This window comes from Lacerta agilis, chromosome 5 (genome assembly GCF_009819535.1).
Source record: "Lacerta agilis isolate rLacAgi1 chromosome 5, rLacAgi1.pri, whole genome shotgun sequence".
In the NCBI taxonomy this organism is placed as follows: Eukaryota; Metazoa; Chordata; class Lepidosauria; order Squamata; family Lacertidae; genus Lacerta; species Lacerta agilis.
This window is the reverse complement of record NC_046316.1, coordinates 10733201-10747237: the sequence shown is the minus strand read 5'-3', so window position 1 is coordinate 10747237 and position 14037 is coordinate 10733201. Positions and strand designations below refer to the sequence as shown.

The following is a 14037-nucleotide window of genomic DNA, read 5'->3' as shown; positions in this document are numbered from 1 at the left end:
GTTTGTAAGGATTCACATCTTTCACTCATATTTTTCACTAAGAATAATGGGTGTTCAAAACTCCCATTATTCCAGGCGCATTTTGCGATGGGGAATTTCATTAGCGTGAGCAGTTTCTGAGCCCTGGGCGTAGTACTGCTCTTAAGATTTCAGATTAAAACTGCAGAGTGGAAGGAAAGGAGGGCCTTTTTCTGATTCCACCCCCCCTTCCAGCTATTCTCTGAAGACTGGAGAAGAGACCCTCTTAAGAATATTGGGGGGTGGAGGTGGGCAGGAGAAGGACTAGACCATGTGAAAAATGAACATAATATTGTAGCTGCAGTTCATTCATTTTCAGCTTTTTATTCTTGTTATATATATAAAAAGTAGGCCTACATCTAGACATTCTGTTGTTGCACCCATAGCCTAAGTTTTAAGGTGTCATTTAACTCCTAGCTCTCATATCTCGGTTTCTAACACTGATTCCAGATACGTATCTAGAAGGTCATGCCTGGGGGGGTGGGAATCAGCCTGGCTAAAGCTTTTCTCTCTTCGTATATGTATTTAAAAGATACCCTTGAAACAGCCTGCACTGGATTTCCCCTTCTGCACAGACAGGTTGCCACATATTTGCACCGATGCATGTTTGTGCGGTCCAAATTGCGAAGAAGTGGCAACTCCACAACCAACTCTCTTTCTGAATGTCCTTCACAACAAACAACACGGCATGGCACACAGCTGCAGTTGTCCGACTGCCCCCGCCCTGAAAGCATTGTGTTACCCCGCACTGTATGCACTGAATTTGCGAGTAGCAGTTTGTCAACAAGCTTAAAAGTACCGGTACTTGCCTTTTGGGGGGGATTCAGGTCCGCTGACTGCACTTGACTGTTTTAGATGATGACAACTCTTCTGGCGTTTCTTCCCAGGCTGCTGGTTACACAACAGCTCCCCTTGTCCTGCTGCATTCAGTTTATTCAATTGCTATTTTTAATTGTGTTAATTATAAACCATGATCTGTGTTCTTCCAGCGGACTCCCAAACATTTCAGAGTGTCAGGCAGCTGGGGCAGCGATGGAGAGGAGCCCAGATCTGAACAGATTCTCAGCTATCAATTAGCGTCATCAGGGCATCCTGGGCTATTTGAGGGTCCGCTCCTGCTACCCAGGTGAGAGGATGTGGACATTGAACAGATAGCAAGGCTTGCATATTTTTTATGCCAGCAGAAACTGGGATGGTAAAGAGAGATGTTCTGTCTGCTGTCATATATTTGATTAAGAACAAATCCACAAATGCTTCGAAAGGGGAGACAGCTCCGTAATTGTGAGATTACTGTGGGCTCCTTGCTTTGCCACCTTGTATGCCAAGGATATGACCTCACAAATCCTTTATGAAGTCAGGTGCAGATGGCAAATGTGTATCACACTATGTCAGAGAAGGGCACTGGTGCAGTGACCATCAAAGCTGAAATGGCCATTAAATCATTTTTGGGGGGTATGGGAATCATTTGGAGTAGCTTGCTCATGTCACAATGAAAATCGTAACTGTTGCCAGCCCAACCAGTGAGGGATCACCTTGAAATAAGTAAATAATGCCTACAGCTGTTAATATAATTAATGAGATCTTTTATAGGTCATCTATGGGCTTTCATTCCTATAAATTGCTGGATTTATACTGACATCTGCTGGTGCAAGGGAATCGTGACACCTCTGTTTTCCCACCCTATCCACCAAATGATTGTTTTTCCCCTAATGGATTTTAGCTGGATTATTTCCAGCCTAACAAAGTGGCACTCTAAACAAGTGATTGTTCAGAATCAGACCCTGATTTCTGGGGTGAAAGCACTTCAGGGTCAAGAGAATGTATCTGTGCTTTTAAAGCTACCTTATTTCTTGTCATTTAGGATTGTGGATTAATTTTGAATTGCACTAAACTAAACTCTCACTGTATTATATAGAGCCAGTGTGGTGTAGTGGTTAAGAGCGGTAGTCTCGTAATCTGGGGAGCCGGGTTCGTGTCTCCGCTCCTCCACATGCAGCTGCTGGGTGACCTTGGGCTAGTCACACTTCTTTGAAGTCTCTCAGCCCCACTCACCTCACAGAGTGTTTGTTGTGGGGGAGGAAGGGAAAGGAGAATGTGAGCCGCTTTGAGACTCCTTCGGGTAGTGAAAAGCAGGATATCAAATCCAAACTCTTCTTCTTCTTCTTCTTCTTCTTCTTCTTCTTCTTCTTCTTCTTCTTCTTCTTCTTCTATATTTCATATTGCCAATCCACTCTGTCATAGGTTCAGGGTGGGAATAACTATCTAAAAACATGACACTGTAAAACAGATTATGCCAGGCTTCCTCAAACTCAGCCCTCCAGATGTTTTTGGCCTACAACTCCCATGATTCCTAGCTAGCAGGACCAGTGCTCAAGGATGATGGGAATTATAGTCTCAAAACATCTGGAGGGCCAAGTTTGAGGAAACCTGGATTAAGTTATTAGGTCAAGAATGGGGTATGTGTAGCCATCCAAATGTTGTTGGACTCCAATACCCATCAGTCCCAATCAGCATGGCCAATGATCAGGGATGATGGGATCTGTAGTCTAGCAACATTTGCAACTGCAGCATTAGAAGATGAGTTTGCAGGAAAGGACTTGTTTATTTTTACATTTATTTGTTTATATATTATTTTGCATTTTAAATACTGCTTGCTCAAACTTAAGACCTCTAAGTGGTTGTAGGAATTACTATACAATGTTCATGAAGCGCTACGCAAACAATGTTTTATACAAAAGCATGTACAAAAACCCTTTAAAAGCAAATTCCATTCTCATCTCATCCATAATATGCCTTCACTTGCCTGGCTTTGGCTCATTTGATTTTGTTTTAATGTCTAAATGGCGTGTTTTCTTAATGGCCACTTGTCCATTGCAGGAAACTTCTTTAGAGAATAGAATAGTTTGTGATCCCATTACAAATTGTATATTGGCAATCAAAAACAAACAGAAAATTTCCTTTCAGTCCAGGTATCTATTTTTATTGAAGTTAAAGTACTGCCCCTGCCCCGCCCCTTGCAACTTCAACATTTTTCAAACAAAATGTGCATGGATGAAAACCAGATATATAGCATGTGAATCTGTTGAATGCGTTGGATCTGGACCTTTCCTTGACCAGCGCAGTTTGCAAAACACAATCTGAGCCCCTTCATCTGAATCCTCGTCCAGGGTGATAAGATCTGGAGAAGAGAGGAAGCTCTTCATCTCCAGCAACTGCTGCTTTTGCTTGGAGAGAGTAGGTGAACAAGCAGTAAACAGCAAGGAGGAGGAAGAAAGCAGAGCCAGGGAACTCCAGGGCTTGGCAATGCCCCTCGCCAAGCTGGAGTTTGGGCCTTGGGAGATGCTCCTTGTGTGCTTCTGTAGAAAAAGTTTCTTCTCCCTCTGATAATTTTCTTCTTTGGCGATCAAGTAAGATTGTCTTCTATGAACATGGTTTAAACCAGTCATCCCCAAACTGCAGCCCTCCAGATGTTTTGGCCTACAACTCCCATGATCCCTAGTTAACAGGACCAGTGGCCAGGGATGATGGGAATTGTAGTCCAAAACATCTGGAGGGCCGAAGTTTGGGGATGCCTGGTTTAAACAATGAGTCCGTAAGTGACTGTCGAGGCCCGTTCTGGATCCACAGTAGGGACATAGGTTTCCGGATGGGAGTTGATCACGGTGAGGGTTTGCCAAATGTGCCTTCCTCGTAGCACGTTTCTCCCTTTCGTCCTGAGTTCAAGCATCTTCAAAGCCCATGACACCTTTGGTAAAGGCTGTTCTCCCATTGGAGCGCTCACAGGCCAGTGTTTCCCAGTTGTCGGTGTTTATACTACATTTTTTTTAGATTTGCCTTGAGAGAGTCTTTAAACCTCCTTTGTTGACCACCAGCATTATGCTTTCCATTTTAAAGTTCGGAATAGAGTAGTTGCTTTGGAAGACGATAATCAGGCATCCACACAACATGACCAATACAACGAAGTTGATGTTGAAGAATCATTGCTTCGACGCTGGTGATCTTTGCTTCTTCCAGTACACTGGCATTAGTTTGCCTGTCTTCCCAAGTGATGTGTAAAACTTTTCGGAGACACCATTGATGGAATCTTTCGAGGAGTTGGAGATGGTGTTTATAAGTGGTCCACATTTCACAAGCATACAGTAAGGCTGGTAGTACAATAGGTTTGTAAACAAGCATTTTGGTTTCCCTGCAAATGTCCCGGTCCTCAAACACTCTGCACTTCAATTGGGAGAAAGCTGCACTCACAGAGCTCAGGTGATGCTGGATTTATCTCTGATAATACTGGGGTCAGGGCCCATCCAATGATGCTGAATGCCAGGAGAGTCAGGACAGGTGGGCAGGAGTGCTTCACACAGCACATAGCTGAGATCCTTAGCTGCAGGTCGTGCAGAATATTGGTACCAAGCTGGACACGGGTAGATGCCAGGGTAACGAATCCACAGCACAGGTGACCGCAATTGTGGGCGAAGTTGTATCATGCTTTCAGGATGCAGCATCAACTTGCAAATTAGGTGGGAGACACAATGTGGGCAGGACCTGCAGCACATCGATGCCCTTGCATATTTGACCACGTGTTTGGATGGAGGCTAAGGCATTAGCCCCATTCAGGGAGCAAATGTGCTGAAAACGGTCTGGGTAGACCTAGGTTAAAATTCCTTTTTCAGCCATGAGGCTCGGTGGGTCATCTTATGTCAGTCATCATGCCCCAGCATCACCAACCCCCCCCCCCCGAGTAGTTGCAAAAACAAAACGGCAAAATCACCTTGTGCTCCCCTGAAGAAGGCTAAGACATTTATGTAATAAATCCTGGAGTTCTCCATTCTGCAGCCTATATTTAATTGCAACACATGACCTGTTTTTATTGGCTTTCTCCCTCTTTTTCTGCTTCTCTCTCAAAAAGACAGTGATGATGGCATAACCATTCTATGGCCTTTTAAATGTGTGTGGGACGGGGGTGGTTATTGGTTTGCTTTGATTATGTATTTTGTGTTCTCATTTTGCATTTTTCTGTTGTGAACTTCGGATGAAGGGTGGTATACAAATTAGGGTTGCCATACGTCCTCTTTTCCCAGGACATGTCCTCTTTTTCAGGGGTAGAGTTTCTGTCTGGGTGGATTTTTTTTGAATTTGCCAAAATGTCCGGGTGTGCGGGAGCTGGCTACTTTTTGTGTTGCATACGCAGTAATAGTCAACCAAGTGCAAAACATAGATATACTGTGTGAGTTTTGCATGATGCAGGAAAGGACCATGTCCTTGTTTTTGTATTTTTGGAAGGGACATTGTAGAATGCACCTGCTCCCGCACTCCCTCACTCTCCGCCCCTCCCCCCGCCCCAGGTGCCGGCAAATGTGTCCTCTTTTTTGCTCTTCAAAATATGACATCCCTAAATAACCAGTGTGATCCCACTCAAGTCGAGCAAATCAAGGTTGTACTCTATCGAGGAGCCATCATTTATCATGCATACCTAGAAGTGGAGGACACCGGCCATCTGGTCTGTTGTGTGGGATTGAAGTACAAGCTTTGCAGTTTTGCAGTAATTGTTCCAAATTGAGCGTTGGTGCTGCAGCATTGCTTGTCTTTATAGGGCTTGCATCACTATGTTTTCCTCAGAGAGCCAAGGAACCTCTCTTCTCATTATTTAATCTGATGTCCAAGGCTCGTAGCTGGATGAGGAACCCTGTGTTCGGGCAGATCCCTCGGTTGGAATCCACCGATTTTAAGGCCTCCACGAGTGTCAGGTTTTCATGGATCATCAAATACGCCAGCACCAAAGTGGCTGAGCGACTTAACCCCATGGCACAATGGACAAATACCTTGCCTTCAGAGAAATAACAAAAGAGCAGCATTTAATTGATGTGGAACATAGAAGGTTAAAAACAGCGCAACAACCCCCCCCCCCAAGCTGGAACTCATTGCAACTCAGTTCTGGCTCCTCTCAGGTGGGTGCCATTGCCATTATAAGAGAACAAGGAAAGTGTTCATTGTGAGTTCTAGCACCTCTTTTTCTAGAAAAATAGCACTGTTTAAGTTAAGACAGTCAAGCTTCAGGGCTCCCAAAATTTGGTCCAACACTGATAAGGCCGCTCCACTTCCAGGTGGGGTGGTGCTGCGGACAAGACACGTGGCCTCCACACACAGCAGAGGTTGAGCCAGCCCCCCACCTCATCAGGGAGACCCCAGCTGTGTCACGACCCCTGGCTGGCCAATCTGGTCGCCTGGGGGCGTGGCTTACCCCTTTTTAAGCAGCTGCGCGGCCAGGGGATCTCCCTTCTGGTTTGCCCTCTTTTCATGCGTTCGTTATATTGGCATTGCTATGGACTTTGGTTAGTCGCCGTTGAGGGGCCTGGTAGGAATTTTTCCACTTGGCAAATTGGCACTGGCCATTTGGTTTTCGCTTGCCTTGTAGCAATCGTTACAACTTTTGTAAGGTTTGGCGGTTAGGCATTGGTAAAGCCTGGTTTGGGGGTGGGGAGGTGTGGCCATCACCTGCCCCTCCATTTTAAAGGGTATTCCATTAAAGGAATCCAGGGGCTGTGGTTCCTGTCCGAAGCCTGGGTGGAGGCTAGGGCCATGGCACGACCTTCCAGTGACACTGGGGGAGCTCCGAGTTGGTGTACATCAACAGAGCTCCCCCTACTGGTGGCTTAACCCATGGGTAGGCAAACTAAGGCCCGGGGGCCGGATCTGGCCAAGTTGCCTTCTAAATCTGGCCAGCGGACGGTCCGGGAATCAGCATGTTTTTACATGAGTAGAATGTGTTCTTTTATTTAAAATGAATCTCTGGGTTATTTGTGGTGCCTGCCTGGTGTTTTTACATGAGTAGAATGTGTGTTTTTTATTTAATAGCAACTCTGGGTTATTTGTGGGGCATAGGAATTCGTTCTTCTTCTTTTTTCAAAATATAGTCCGGTCCCCCACAAGGTCTGAGGGACAGTGGACTGGCCCTCTGCTGAAAAAGTTTGCTGACCCCTGGTCCCCTTGTGAGACTTCCTGCGTGGCGGGCAGGAGTCAGATGTAGTCGGTTCAATTCCAATGCCTAACCCAATACCACTCACATTCTGTAACTAATAAAGTTGTGGCCAAAATTTTGCCTATTAACCTAATACAGTATACGGTGTCTACATGTTATTATTCAACACAAAGGGGGAGGCCTCGGGGCCTTGACATGCAATAGTCACCGTGGGGAGGATTTCTCTCCCTGAAGGTACACCTGTGTGAAGATACCCTGGAAAACCATTGAAGAGCCCATGACGGAGGCAGAACGAGACTCTATACAACACCCAGGGCCAATAATGAGATGCAGTTCCTTCTGCTAATTCTATGTACTGGTGGTGAGCTTTAGAAGCCCTGCATTGGGTTATCGTAAAAAGACACCTACAATGAGACGCTTGAGCTACGCATGTTTATGTAAAGTCAGCATTGGCCAATGAGATGGTAAAGATCAAGGTAAAGGACCCCTGGACGGTCAAAGGTGACTATGGGGTTGCAGTGCTCATCTTGCTTCAGGCCGAGGGAGCCGGCGTTTGTCCACAGACAGCTTTCCGGGTCATGTGACCAGCATGACTAAACCGCTTCTGGTGCAACGGGAAACCGTGACGGAAACCAGAGCTCATGGAAACACCATTTACCTTCCCACACAGTGGTACCTATTTATCTACTTGAACTGGTGTGCTTTCGAACAGAGCAACAGGAGCTCATCCCATCATGGGGATTCGAACCACTGAACTTTTGATCAGCAAGCCCAAGAGGCTCAATGGTTTAGACCACAGTGCTACCCACATCCCTACAATGAGATGCTTGAGTTATGCATGTTTATGTAAAGTCAGCATTGGCCAATGAGAAGAGAAGTGGTTTATCAACTTTAAAAATTCTCAGATTGATTGATAGCCCTAGTAACTTTTTATATAGGATTTGAGAGACGGGAATAACTTCCTGCTTTTTTTCCAAACTAGTCTTGCTTCTGCAGCTTCAACTTCAGCCAGACACAGAGAAATTAATCAAGCGACGCTATCCACGCCACCTACTATCACTACCCTAGGAAAAGTTTCGCTTGCTCCAGTTCTGCATGAGAAGCTGCTGTCGAACACATATTAAGAGCGCCATCAAAGATTGACAACCCCACGTGCCACTCCTCCTCCTTTCCTGGAGATCTAGTATAGGGAAGCCCATCCCTGAGCAAGAAAGACCAATTAAGCAAAGCATCCTTAAGTAGCTTTAAGCCCCTTGCTAAATGCGGCAAGATTAAAGGGAACAGCAGCAGCTTGGGGCCCACGCAGCTGGCAACCGGCAACCGAGTGCTTCTCGCCGTTCCTCCTCCCGCTCTCTCCCTCTTACCTCCTGCAGCCTTCAAGGCATTGTGGATGAAATTCGCAGCATCCTGGAAGAAGACGCTGATATCAAACGAGGTGTCGTCAAACGCCTGCACCCCGTAGTACTCGATTGGCAGGTCTCTGTAATATTGAGCGCCCGTGTTGATGTTGTACGGCCCGTCTGCTGCGTTGAGGATGTGGGTGATGCCGAGGCTCTGCAGAATGGCTTTGCTTCGAGCTGCCCATCTGTCAAAAGATTATGAAGGGTCGCTGCGGCTGCTCCTGCTCTGCGTTGACATGGGCTTATTTAAGAGGCCTCTTGAGCCTCAAGGAACCATGGACCATGGCTCCATACAATCTGCTCTGTCAGGCAGTATCAGTTTTAGGGCTCCCCCCACCCATGAGGCAAGGCATAGATGCCAACTCTAATACAGTAAAATATTTGGGGCAGCCCCCCTAATACAGTAAAATATTTGGGGCAGGTGGGTCTCCAATGTTGAGGGCAACCGGGGCAGATTTAGGGGTGCACAAAGGGTGCTCAGGCACCGAGTTTGCTGGGTTTGGGGAAGGAGGCATGATGGTTCAGACAGGGTCCTAGAGTCCTCTCACCTGCTTCCCAAAGGACATGCATGTGTCTGCAACAGAGAGCAAGAGGGGTTTTCCTTGGCAGTGGAGGGACTATGTGAGTATGTGTGTGTAAACAAATTGGGATCTGAACATTTAAATGCCACAAAATGTAATAGTTTTATGTAAAGCAACTTTACAGTGGTACCTCAGGTTACAAACACCTCCGTAACGTGTGTTTGTCGTGACATCACGATGCATGCGCACTATGGAGCGCAGTCCGTCTGGGCTGCGGGCGGGGGCGCCGCCCCTTGACGGAGGCAGCTCCGCCTCGCTGCTGCTGCCACCAGGAAAGGAGCGAAATGGGCAAGGTGGACTCGCGGGTGGCTCTGAGCGGGTGGGGGCGCTGCCCCTCGACGGAGGCAGCTCCACTGCTGGGAAAGGAGCGAAGCTGGGCGCGAGCAGTCGTCGCACGGAAGTGGGCGCGAGCATTCGCCGCACGCTTGGGAGTCGCAGGGGGTGGCGCCGAGTGTCACTCCCCCTCCAGGCTGGAACTGGCTGGAACAGGGGGCGTGCCGCTCTCAACGCCCCCACCTTCCTACGCCACTGCTCAGGATGAGAACAGAAATCTCATGCCAGCAGCACAGTGACAGCTGAAGGCCCCATTAGCTAAAGTGGTACCTCAGGTTAAGAACTGTTAAGAACGAATTAAGTTTGTAAGCAGAGATACCACTGTATATTTTAATTGTATTTAATTGTAATATTATATTTTAGTTGCACTTAGGTTGATCTGTGGTTTTCCCTTTTCAAATGAGCATTTAAAGGTTATGTCAGTTTTAATTTGTCCTTATTTCTGATAGAAAGTTGGTTTACAGAAACAGTTTATACTAGTCTTTTTTGTGGAATTTGGATGTTGAGATCCCAATTTGTTTGCTACTATTTTTTAGGATTTTAAACCTTCTGACTGGTAAGTAACAAGATGCAATGCTTCCGTTTCCTTACGCGTCTCCAAGGTAGAGGTTTGGCCACACTTGATCCACATGGTTGTCGGATCCTCCTCTGCTCCAAACTAGCCTCTGCAATTCAGAAAGTGCTGGTGTCTCGTAACGGCTTCGACTTTCCGAGTTTTGATTCTTGGAGGAGCCGTTTCCAGCATGGCTCATACTTGCTTTTGTGCTTTCATGAGCTTCAGATGTAACCAAAATGGCCTTTGGGAAATGAGAGAGAGGCAGAGGGATAAAAACTTTGTTTAAAACCAAGGTTCCCATGGGGGGGGGGATTTGATTTTTAAGGGGGGCAATTTGGAAGCTTGTTTATACAAAGTCAATGGCTTTTTATGCTTTCTCCACATGAATAGGAACCTGTCTTCAAGGGCAGTCCCATGTAGAGTGTATTCCAGTAGTCCAAGCAGGAAGACAGCATGGACAACTGAGGTCATGCAACCTGGTCCAGAAATGGCTGTGGCTGGTGAACTATTTTATAATAATAATAATAATAATAATAATAATAATAATAATAATAATAATAATAATAAATTCAAAAGTTTCAATACAGCTTTGTCCACTGCCTTAATTACCACAGAATGATCACTCCAATCCTCAATCCCATTTCACTGGCATGTTGGCTCGCCAAATATCCCCAATAGGAAGCCAACTGGCGTAAGTTGGCCATGAAGCACTCCTAGCTACAGAAAAGTGAAAAGTTTGAATCCAGGTGTGCTCTCAAATTATGAGCTGGATTCTTCGAGGGGAGCATAACCTCTCTCCGAGTAGGATGTGCACCTAAATTCTCAGACACATGAACCACCCACTCACAGCACTTCTGTCCTATCTGGGTTCAGTCTCCGTTTATTGAGCCCTCCATTCATTCCCTCACTGCCCCAAGGCACTTGTTCAACACTTTCACAGCCTCTTCTGTTTCCAGTGGAATGGAGAGGTAGACCTGCGTTTCGACAGCATACTGATGACTCCATGCTTCAAATCCCCATATGGCAGCTCCCAACAGTTTGATACAGACATTAAATAGCATAGGAAACAAAGTGGACCTTTGTGGGATCCCACAGCCCAAAAGCCATGAGAAATAGAAAAATTTTATTGTCACTGTAACACATATTTACAGTGAGATTAAACAAGCCAAGCAATGACCCCCTGGTAGTTACGATGCAGGTAGGAACAGAACTGTTTTAATAAGCACCACCAGGTCCCAGGTCCTTGAGTCGCTCCAGAGGAACACCATGGCCAATGGTATGTCTTCTTGAGAGGTCAAGAAGAATCAGCAGAATGACACACACCCCGCCTCTCTCTCCTGATAGAGGTCATCAATCGGGGAGACCAAGGCCATTACTGGGCCTGAAACAAGGCTGGAAGGGACCTAGATCCTCTGCAAGCATACCTGCAGCTGACTCTACAACCTTGTCCATGAAAGCAATATTAGAAACTGGATGGTAGTTTCCCAAAACCTCTGGATACAGAGAGAACCTCTTGGAGAGGGTTTGTATCACTGCCTCTTTCAAGGTGGTGGGCATAACTCCCTCCTGCAGTTGGGGAGAGTTGTTGCTGTTGTACCTCTTTGTGACTTAATATTCCGTCTTCTTTCTGCAAGTTCCTTGGACTCTCTTCTGGGCTTCCTTGTGTTCGCTGTGAGTAATGTGTTCCCAGCCTTATTCCTCCTCCTCGCTCTGTTTCTCTTCTTAGTCGCCGACGTCCAACACGGGGATAAACAGCGCGCCTCCTCTGCGAGCTTGTGGATTAAGTTGCTGATACTCTGTTATTTTAAGTGCTTGCGGTTTTAAGCCTCGCTTCAAGCAGTGTGGGCAGCTTTGCATCCTGTAATTGGAGGAGAAAGAGGGAAAGAATACCTTCTAGGTAACTGCAGGAGTTTCAGGGTGAGATTACACCAGCTGCAGGCGACTAAAGATTATGAAAATTCAACCCAGGAGGAGGCTTGTGGCAGAGGTGCTCCCCAGGGCTTCCTATCTGTAGACAGAGCAGGATTGGGCCAGGCTCTCAGCTTCCTATCATTGAGTTAGCAAAATCATTTCAGCAAGTATTTCATGGCATTGCAGAAGGTTCAAAGATAGCTCCTTGGCAAATGGCCTTCTGCACTGCTACTAAAATACAAAGGCTATTAAAAGCACGGGTGAGCAGAAAAAGTGGATCACTGACACCAGATTACCTTTTGCAGTATGATTTGTGTGCATGCGTTTGGGCGTCTTGTCTCAAACGTGCATACCTAACAAATGTTGTGATCCACCCATAACAGGTAGGATGCCGGTGGCGCTGTGGTCTAAACCACTGAGCCTCTTGGGCTTGCCGATCAGAAGGTTGGCGGTTTGAATCCCTGCGACAGGGTGAGTTCCCATTGTTGCGTCCCAGCTCCTGCCAACCTAGCAGTTCGAAAGCACGCCAGTGCAAGTAGATAAATAGGTACCGCTGCGGCGAGAAGGTAAACAGCATTTCTGAGCACTCTGGTGTCCGTCATGGTGTCCCGTTGTGTTAGAAGCGGTTTAGTCATGCTGGCCACATGACCCAGAAAGCTGTCTGTGGACAAACACCAGCTCCCTCAGCCTGAAAGCGAGATGAGCACCACACCCCATAGTCGCCTTTGAGTGGACTTAACCATCCAGGGGTCTTTTACCTTTTTTATAACTTAACTTGTACCCATGAAGCAAGGTGTCACTTGAGTGAGCTTCAAGGAAGCAGCTTACCAGTCTAGTCTTCCTAAGCATCACCCACTGTCGGAAGAGTGTGAATCTTTAACAATCCAACCCCTGGTCTGCAGGGTTGCATTTTTCCTCCTGCATGCGGCCATCCCCACCCATGTTCTCCTGGCAAGTCACTTATGGTCGAACACAGAGAAGTCAAACCACTTGGCCTGGACTGATTGAAAGCATATGGTAAGGGTACTTATCAGAATGGTAAATTAGGCCAATACGAATATCCCCATGCCACCGAAGAGGGGCTGAGGCAGGGAGAGAGTGGCTTGCCTAAATATTGCCTAATTGACTAGAGATTTAAACCAGGTCCCCCAGTCCACACTCTTAAAGCAGACAGACTTACTGCGTCATGTGCTGAGCTGTTCGAGACCGTCTCAAATTTGACAGCCTCTTCTCTCTGCCCCCTTCCCTCCATCCCATAAGGCTTTGCCAGTGCCTTGTCATTGCCTAAAAATATTGCATTTTACAAGGCAGCCGTGGAGAACAGGTGCTAGAGATTGCATTTTGGCCACTAGATGTTGCTCTGCAACCGCATAAGAAATGAGAGGAAGCAATAACCGAAATGGCTGCTGTCGCATACAACGATAATTCCCCAATTTCAACACTGATAGCATGGCCTTCCTTGTTCGGTGTCCCTGTTCATTGTTAATATGTAGGTAAGATCAACAGAGTTCTGAAAATTAGAATTACGGTACCCGACTAAAGACAGAATTCTGTGGGTCCTGGTCATAATCGTAGATTCTTGAACTTTCATTTGCTGTGAAGCCCATTGGATTCATAGATTTAATTGGACCACTGTAAAGCTTCTGGATTTACTGTTTAACCGTATGGACTAAATTAATGTTACCAGATTTTTTTCAAAGAATCCGGGAACACTTTTTTTTTTTTAAAGAGAGAGAAAAAAGTTTTTGTTTTTTTAAAAAAGAAGTAATATCTTCTCTTCTGTAGTCTCCTCTGTCGTGCAGCCTTCCTCTGGGCCCCGGCCTGCTCTCTTGGAGTGCTAGCCACTGTGGAGTAGGCTTGGGTCGCGCTTGGGCTCCGCCATATGTCCTTGCCCTCCTCAGCGACGGCAGCAGCAGCGGCGCAGCAAGGTCGGGGCTCCCCTCTTTTTTCTCATTCCTCTTTCTCTCTCTTCCTTCTCCTTCTCTCCTCCTTCCCCCGGTGTTGGTTTTCCTGGCCCCGGAGCGCCACTGGGCAGTTGGCTGGGTGCTCTCACTCCCAGCTCGATTTGGGTTGCGGGGGGGGGGGTCAGTGGTTCCCCCAGTTGATGCTCCGGGCATCCCCGGTCCCCCCTCGGCAGTGGTAGCGGCAGTCTCAGCAGCCCAGAGCCAGCCTGGTAGTGCAGTTGGCTCTGGCTGGCTTCAGGAGCTGCCCGCTGCTGTGGCGCCCGCCATTTTGCCTCACCATATGATGTGTCTTGTACCGTTGAAC

General features: G+C 46.9%; 2 protein-coding genes across 5 annotated transcripts in view; both read right to left on the bottom strand.

Annotated features, from left to right (window-relative positions):
* Positions 1 to 8448, bottom strand: part of LOC117046542 (dual specificity protein phosphatase 13-like) — a 41084-nt gene extending 32636 nt beyond the window's left edge. Inside the window, exon 1 of one of the 2 annotated variants that reach the window (XM_033148521.1) lies at positions 8353 to 8448. The gene's annotated coding sequence lies outside the window, so the exon portion shown is untranslated. Of the gene's footprint in view, positions 1 to 827; positions 1024 to 8352 lie in introns of those variants that run through there. The other variant, XM_033148518.1, reaches the window with a different exon arrangement.
* Positions 5238 to 13012, bottom strand: LOC117046543 (dual specificity protein phosphatase 13-like). Of its 3 annotated transcripts, XM_033148522.1 has the most exons (5): positions 12950 to 13012; positions 11456 to 11716; positions 9894 to 10099; positions 8353 to 8573; positions 5238 to 5836 (listed from the first exon to the last, which is right to left on the bottom strand). In XM_033148522.1, exons 3-5 carry the CDS (start codon positions 10052 to 10054, stop codon positions 5625 to 5627), a joined length of 594 nt encoding a protein of 197 aa, XP_033004413.1. In that variant the 5' UTR covers positions 10055 to 10099; positions 11456 to 11716; positions 12950 to 13012; the 3' UTR covers positions 5238 to 5624. The 3 variants fall into 3 exon arrangements, with proteins under 3 accessions (XP_033004413.1, XP_033004414.1, XP_033004415.1); XM_033148523.1 differs by lacking the exon at positions 12950 to 13012 and having other exon boundaries at positions 11456 to 11754; XM_033148524.1 differs by lacking the exon at positions 12950 to 13012 and having other exon boundaries at positions 9894 to 10104; positions 11453 to 11650.
* Between the last annotated feature and the right edge of the window lie 1025 nt (positions 13013 to 14037).

Excerpts from the sequence above, each read along its gene's own strand:
- LOC117046543 (XM_033148522.1), bottom strand. The coding sequence starts at position 10,054 with ATGAGCCATGCTGGAAACGGCTCCTCCAAGAATCAAAACTCGGAAAGT. Across the intron at positions 8,574-9,893 it reads AACCTCTACCTTGGAGACGC|ATGGGCAGCTCGAAGCAAAG; the intron begins GTAAGGAAACGG and ends ATCTTTTGACAG. Across the intron at positions 5,837-8,352 it reads TGCCTTGAAGGCTGCAGGAG|GCAAGGTATTTGTCCATTGT; the intron begins GTAAGAGGGAGA and ends ATTTCTCTGAAG.